General features: G+C 39.9%; 1 protein-coding gene across 1 annotated transcript; it reads left to right on the top strand.

The window, feature by feature from the left end:
* Positions 1 to 605: 605 nt before the first annotated feature.
* On the top strand, positions 606 to 7,485 carry LOC106942809 (metalloreductase STEAP2-like). The gene is made up of 2 exons (XM_015026147.1): positions 606 to 1,638; positions 6,081 to 7,485. The coding sequence occupies exons 1-2, from the start codon at positions 1,438 to 1,440 to the stop codon at positions 6,372 to 6,374; spliced, it is 495 nt and encodes a 164-aa protein (XP_014881633.1). The 5' UTR covers positions 606 to 1,437; the 3' UTR covers positions 6,375 to 7,485.
* The last annotated feature ends 256 nt before the right edge of the window (positions 7,486 to 7,741 follow it).

Raw genomic sequence — 7,741 nt, 5'->3', positions numbered from 1 at the left:
CTATCCCGGAGCCTTCCAGCCTCCTCCCTTCCAGACCCCCCCCCCCCCCCCCCCCCCCCGCGTCTTCCCCACTCACTTCCTCCAGACTGAAAGCAGCAGCAATAAGGAAACAACTGGTGAAACTTTGCATCTGCAGAGCTTATTATATGAACTATTTCTCAGTCTGATGCTCCAAAGAAAGTTTGTAAACGGCTTAATGGTGAAATGTTGTGATTATGCACTGAAGGTGAAGCGATGGAAAGAGCAGGAGCTTCTTAAAGAGACAGACTTCATTTTAAGGTGTCAAATTCAAATTTCTTTTAAAGGGGCAGTATTATATAAAGTCAACTTTTTTGAACTTTAGATCAAGTTATAATGTTATTCTCTCACTCAAGGTATGTTTTGATTTCCTCATTAAAATATATCTTGACCAGAGTGCTGTGGAGGCGCAGGGACAAAGCATGACCCACATATGGAGGCCTTAGTCCTCGCGGTGGCAGTTGCAGGTTCGATTCCCAACCTGGTGACATTTGCCGCATGTCTTCTCCCTCTTTTCTGTCGGGCTACTTTCAAATAAAGGCAACTAGAGCCAACAAAACCTTTTAAAAATATATATATACCTGGACTGTAGCTTTGAATCTTTCATGCATGTTTGAGGAATCCTTCAATCTCCTGTGGCAACCATTCAGCTGTGCAAAATGTCTGGGTGGACCTAGAGCTGCATTTGAGACACAGCTCCTCCTTGGAGCTGCAGTTTCCAAGCTTCTGACTCCCCAACTCAGTTCCTTCAGACTAACTAGCAGGAATTAGCAAACACCTGGTGGAACTGAAAAACTGCTGGGCTCATTATAAAAGCTACTTCTCAGTACAACACTGGTGAAAACATTGTTAAAGGGTCAGTTGAGGAGCAATGTTGTAATGACCTTCTATAAGCATAGTTTCTCAAGGACTTTTTAAAGACTGACGCCCAATTTAATGGTTAAATTAAGAAGTAAAACAAGGCATATTTTATATACATAGCATTTCCATAACAACTGAAGTTAACATAGTTACTTGATTACGCTTTGTGCCTGGAAAACACATAATGGTGCCCCTTTAAGTTATGTTTGATATGCACAGCACTTTTATAACCATTGAAGGTGACAGCTACTTGATTGAGCTATAAAATACAAGTGTGTACCTGGAACATGAAAGAAGTTCAAGTGTTTTAATAGGTTCAGGAGTCTGACTCAGATAAACATCCCAAAGTGTCCTGAAACCATTGTGCACCTTTCTGCATCATCCAGTGGAACTGGTTGATGCAGTTCCACTTGTTGGAACTGCAATTGGACTTTGTAGTGCAATTTTGGATTTTATAGTGCTATTTAGTGCCATGTTGTGATAGCACTACAAAATCCAAAGTATTTTGGATTTTCTCTGATGTTCAGTTTGCTAACAAATCTATAAGGACCGTCAGACATGCATGATGAATATATTGTCAACCTTTCCCAACAGATTCATGCTAATATTGAAAATTCATGGAACGAGGAGGAAGTGTGGCGGGTAGAGATGTACGTTTCCTTTGGGATCATGAGCTTTGGGCTCATGTCCCTCCTGGCCATCACCTCCATTCCTTCTATCAGCAACTCTCTCAACTGGCGGGAATTCAGCTTCATCCAGGTACAAACCTGTCTTTCAAGATGTGTTAATGGCTTGTGTCTACAGAATCAGTAATATCTGATGAAAAGATAAAGGTGCATAATTTCAGACTTGTTTTTGTATTTAAGCAAAATAAGCTGTATTTTGTTCTTTTTTTGTTTCATATCCCAATATTTTGTTGATTCATTTTGAAAGATAACCAAATAGTGCCTGTCTTAAACTGATGCAGTAAATTTTCCTTTTAAATGAACAGTTTTCAATTAATAAATTATAAAACCTCAAATGGTGTAAACCTATTCAACAATTACTGATGCAATGTTTTTTAATTTATTGGCAGGAAATTGTCTGATAGAAATTTATGTATCCATGAGAAATCAAAATAAAAATCTGTTCATTAGTTTCAGCCTGTTCACCATTGACCAGCTAGTAAAATGTATAGAAATAAATCACTGATACACTTGTATGTAACCTAGTTTGCATTGCGTGACAGACCCAGTGTCTGAGCCTGTTAAGCAAATTAAATGTTCATTTAAAACAGGGAAATGATGAGACACAACTGGTGTAGGCTCAATCCCAATACTCGCATTTCCACCTTTGTTTCCTTCAAATGCAAGTTCATGTCAAAGGGTTTGAATGACTAGTGTGTCCCAATTTAGCACATCCGTCTCCCCCTATCCCTCCTTTGAGGTCACATTATCACATTCTACTAAGCCTGCATCCAGACAGACTTTGGGGAAGTGTATTACCTGCAATTCATGTGACATTTTGAAATTAGTTTTATTGAAAATGAAAGCTATTACAAAAAACAACAGCATACTCACAGCAAACAATGTATAACAATCTACAGAAAACAGAACACATCTCCTTTTGAAAAAAAGACATGTTATGGGGTTACTATCTGAAACTCTTCCATTAAGCCACAATTTTGTTCCACTTGTGTTCTGCATCTTACTCAGACGCCTTTTGAACAAGGAGTTTATTTGTGAGAGCAGTGAATGAGAGGGAGCATTCTGCAAATCGACATTTATGAGTATAATATTTTGATACAATAATTACATTAACTATAAGACAGCTATATGTTTATAGCAGATGTGGGAATGATTGAATTGCCTGACTGTTCATTGCAGCAATACACATTATTAGCAGAAATAGAGGGCCCCAAAACCAAATTTTAGTCTTGGACTGGCCCTGACTTGGCATATGTAATGAGAGGATAAGACATTGTCAAATTTCTGATAATCAAAGCACAAGGATTTGGACGAAGTCAACAGCCAGACAGAAGAAGAGGAAGAGGTGTGAGGCTGTGACAGAGGAGTTAGAAGGCAAAACAGAAGAAGAGTAAGAAGAGGCTAAGGACATTTGCTAGTTTCCATCACTCAGACATCAGCACTGTAAAAGATTAGATTTTTAACCTAAATGTGTGAGTTTGTGGGAGATAAACGTATTAAGTTGTGCTAGCCTTTTATTAATTTTGTAGAATTTCCAGGAGTTGAATAAAGTTTTTATGGTAGTACTTAAAAAATTTGAAACAAAAGCAGGAAAGGGAACTGTTTCCCAGAATACTTAGCGGTTTTTGTATCCTGTGTTGCTCCGTGAGTGAGATGGAAGCGTGTTACATTGAACTGACTCCGGTATGTTATTAAGGCAAATCTTAATAAGACGCAAGATTTTGATTTGTTATTATGTTTCTTGAACTTAATGAAATTGGAGTGGTATCCTCAGTAATAAATAAAGTCTTTATCAGTCCTTAGGGTGCAGCATAAGGGTGTGGGTTTCTATGCAGGGGGCAGAGAGGATGGAAGGTGGACAGATAGATTTCACAACTATTGGGTTTTGTTTATCAAACCCACTACGGTGGTATTATTTGCAAACTTTGGAATCCTATTAGAGGAGTGGATGGCTGCACAGTCATAGGCAAACAGTGTAAAAATAACTAGAGAAGCACACAGCCCTGCAGGGTGGATGATGTTCAGTCCCCTATTCTCACCACCTGAGAAGGATCCTGATTCAAAGACACATTGATGATGAAAGTCCCAGGTCATGGAGCTTCACTATCAGCTTCTCTGGGACAATGGTATTTAATGCTGAGCTGAAGTCAACGAATAGCATCCTAACATAAGTGTCTGGATGCCGCAGATGTGTCAGGGCTGTGTGTAGTTCAATGGAGACAGCATCCTCTGTGGATCGGTTCCTCCTATAGACAAACTGGTGCCTGTCCAGACCAGCAGGAAGGCTATCCTTGATGTGTTTTAGGATGAGCCTCTCAAAGCACTTCATAATGACTGGGGTTACTTGCAAATGGGTGGTAGTCATTTAAGCCAGTCATAGCAGATTTATTTGGTAATGGCACAGTGATGGAGGACTTAAGGCAGACAGTGGAAAACTACAGGGACAGATTGAAAATGTCTAAAAAGACCCTGCCAAATGGTCAGCATATAACTTCTGGGCTCTTCCTGATACCTTGTCTGGTTGTGCAGCTTTGTCAGGGTTAATCCTCTTCAGAGAAGAAGTCACCTGGTTGAGCTGCAGGATTAGGGGCTGATGTCTCTCCTCTAGTTGGATGGGAGGATTGCTTTCTCTGCCATTAGTGGCGTTAAAAATCTAGAGAAGAAACTGTTCAGTGTATCGGGAAGAGAGGGATCCCCACTGAGCCACTGGCTGGTGTTCTTACAGTCTGCCATAGTCCTGAGTCCTTTCCACATATTTCATGGGTCGTTGTTGAACTGTTCCTCAATGCACCACCTGAACCTAAGTTTTGCCAGCTGTATTCCTTTTTTCAACTTGTCAGATGACCTGTAGGCAGCATCACGGGCTCTGAGCAGAGACCAGTTCCATCTATCCACGACTTCTGATCAGGAAAAACCATAGCACTTTTAATGGGTAAGACAGCATTTGTGCAGAACCTCAGATAAGATAGAACAGCAAATGTGTAGCCCTCTAGATCTGAGCTGTCTTTGAAAACTTCCCATTGAGTAATCTCAAAGCAGTCCTGGAGTGATGAGAAGGCATCCTCAGTCCAGACCTGAACAGTTTTAATGACCACTGATCTGCAGATCTGCAGTCTGTAGGCAGGGGTGAGTTCATCTGTGAAGTGGTCAGACACTCCCAGATGTGGACCTGCATCAGGCTTGTATGCCCCTTTGATGTTACAGTAGACCTGATCCAGAATATTTTTGTCTCTTGCAGGAAAATCTATGAATTTATGGAATTTAGGCAGCACAATCTTAAGTTCTGCTCAATTAAAATCTCCTCCCACAATCATAACTGCCTCAGGGTGAGCATTCATCTGCTCATCAGACAGTAGTAGAGCGTGTCCAGAGCTATCTTAGTATTTGCTTTATCTGGAATATAGACAGCAAAGATCAGAAGGGAGCTGAACTCTCTTACCAGCTTGAAGGGTTTGCACTTAACAGCCAGATATTTCAGGTCAGGTGAACAAAAGTTCCAACAGTTTTGACGGCTGAGCACCAGGAGTTATGCACAGACGTTAGCTGAGGCTGCAGCTCTGTCTGCCCGGAACAAAACTCCACTGCAGCGTCGGGACGTTATTATCCAGCCATGTTTCAGTGTGTGTGTGTGTGTGTGTGTATATATATATATATATATATATATATATATCTATATATATCTATATATATACTTATAATACTCTCAAATGAGAGCTCATAAGCTCCGACACAAGAGATCAGAGCTCATAAAAGAAGTCAAAGAAACAAAACTGAGCAAACAAAAGTAACTTTTACATGATATAAATACATATATTAACTAAATGTATAACATTTTACAATAGAATAAATGTATCCAAATCAACTAATATATGTTGTATTGAAACTAAAGTGTTGTGTTTGTATAAAAAATAAATTGTGCATAAAAAGAGTTAGCGACTTCAGAGTGTGGCCGTTGGTTTGGGCATCACACTAAACAAGACAGCAAAAACCATAATAGAAACCACACAGGGTTATCACTTATCACTCATTATTGTCTATATAGAATCTCACCTGATTATTTGAAGGACCTCCTTATTTCATATTCAACTTCTAGATCCTTACGATCCCAAGCCTGTAATCTTCTCCACCTTCCTCGATCAACACTAAGGACTTTGGGTGATCGGGTATTTGCTGTGGCTGCTCCTCGTCTATGGATTTCTCTCCCGGACTATTTGAGAGCCCCGCAATTATTGCCTGACTTTAAAACCAGCCTGAAAACTTTTCTTTTTAGACAAACCTACTCCACTTTTAAATGACTGTCTTCTTTCGATTGTTGATTTTATTTGATTTTAGCTGCACTATGCAGCACTTTGAGATTTTTGTTAATAAAAAGTGTGTTATAAATTAAATTGATTATTATTATTATTATTACTGCAGACATTGTGATCCAAAAGTTGTGTACAATATCAGTACACAGGTGGACACAGGCCTGTTTTCCATTTTTGACACGAGTTGTCTTCTTTTTTTTCTCCATAGACCACTCTGGGTTACATCGCCCTTCTCATTGCTACTATTCATGGCCTACTGTTTGGCTGGAGACGGGCGTTGGATGAGGATGCCTACCGCTTTTACCTACCCCCCAGCTTTGTGGTGTCCCTAGCTCTGCCTGTCTGTGTCATACTGGGAAAGGTGCTAATGTTGCTTCCCTGTGTAGGTCACAAGCTTCACCAGATTCGCAAGGGTCTGGACACCAGTCCCTGCAAAGCCCGGCGCCTGGAGCCAGTTGGCTCAGCAGCAAACATTTCACCAGAGAGAGTTACCATTATGTGATTTACTCCAGTTTTTTGCTCATTGATGTGACTAAGCACTTTGTGGTTTTAACTCTATGAACATACCAACATACCACTGTCTTTCTCTCAGCAGTTTGGCTGATTTGTGTGCTGTGTACATGTGACCATGTTAGGTTTTCTCCAAGTAAAGCTGTAGCACTGAATAACCTTACTGTCAGTATAAAAAGTCTTCCTCTAGTGTTTTATGAACACAATGCTTTCATTCTTTTATACTTTTATTTGAAATTTTATACCAGTTGGTTAAATTCTTGTTCTCCTAAGTCTGGTAAATCATCTTTGTGCCTGAATGTTTCCTAATCTCCAAGAGAAGTTCTGTCATTATTATGTAGTAGAAATAAAAACAATGATTCAGCAGTTAGTGAATGCTTTAAACTAATAACAGTCCCAGTGACTCATTGAGCCATTCATGTCCACTGAGGTTGGACCTGAGAAGGAAGATGAAGTGGAGCCTGTCCTTTGAAAATCTTGCATACATTCATGATTCTCTTCAAATCCTTTCCCACCTGTAATGTGACGGATATCCTGTACAGCTCGCTGAAAAACAAACCGTTTGGCTTGGTTGTTCGAAGGAAATGCTAAAAATAAAATATAGCAATGACCTGGTCGAATAAGAGTATACATTCTGAAAGTATGGAATTCTAAAACCGTTCAGTTTTGGGGTTAAAGGTCACTCCACTCTTGCACCTCAATATGAAGGTTCTACACATGGAATCCTCACTTGAGTTACAGTTTATGTTACTGCTCTTCTTTTGATGGATCTCAACCAGTGACATGCCATCATGGAAAGCAGGAGGCTCTGCCTCACCTGTCATCATGGAAAAATAATATATAATATCATTTATATTGCTATATTCACCCTGTGGTTTACACTATAAAGTATTTATATTTCATTTAGCTTAACTAATTTTGATTATATTTTTCTTCATAATTGCTGAATTTTTGCAATTTTCCATTCAAATGCAGCTGGTGAGGCAGCAGGAAGCTGAGCCTCACCTTGGATTGTACAACCTCTCGCTAACTGCGCTGGCTGCCACTCGATGAGAGCATGCTCCTCCTGTCTGTATGTTGCCAATAAAATGGTTGAAAACATTTAATATATAAACTGATTTTCCATAATGCATATATTAATATAATGTACAGTGCTTTTTGTCACTGACTGTGTGTGATGTGTTTCGTGTGCTGAGGAGCGAACAGAAACAGCAAAGACCAGTTTCCTTGCCTCATGGCAGGGGGCGCTCATGATCCCAGACATTGGTGTTGTGACTCCACATCTCCAGAGTAAGAGACAGTGAGCTAGCCATACAGTAAATAAGTCAAGTGCAGCGATAGATTTGTTTTCTCTTCTCT

This window comes from Poecilia latipinna, unplaced genomic scaffold (genome assembly GCF_001443285.1).
Source record: "Poecilia latipinna isolate Pla-1442-1.1 unplaced genomic scaffold, P_latipinna-1.0 Scaffold4573, whole genome shotgun sequence".
NCBI classification, from domain to species: domain Eukaryota; kingdom Metazoa; phylum Chordata; class Actinopteri; order Cyprinodontiformes; family Poeciliidae; genus Poecilia; species Poecilia latipinna.
The sequence above is the reverse complement of the archived record's forward strand: the minus strand, read 5'-3'. Positions and strand labels throughout refer to the sequence as shown.

Bases quoted from the DNA above. Each gene is read 5' to 3' on its own strand.
- LOC106942809 (XM_015026147.1), top strand. From the start codon at position 1,438: ATGCATGATGAATATATTGTCAACCTTTCCCAACAGATTCATGCTAAT. The intron at 1,639-6,080 runs GTACAAACCTGT...TTTTCTCCATAG, and splicing joins GGGAATTCAGCTTCATCCAG to ACCACTCTGGGTTACATCGC.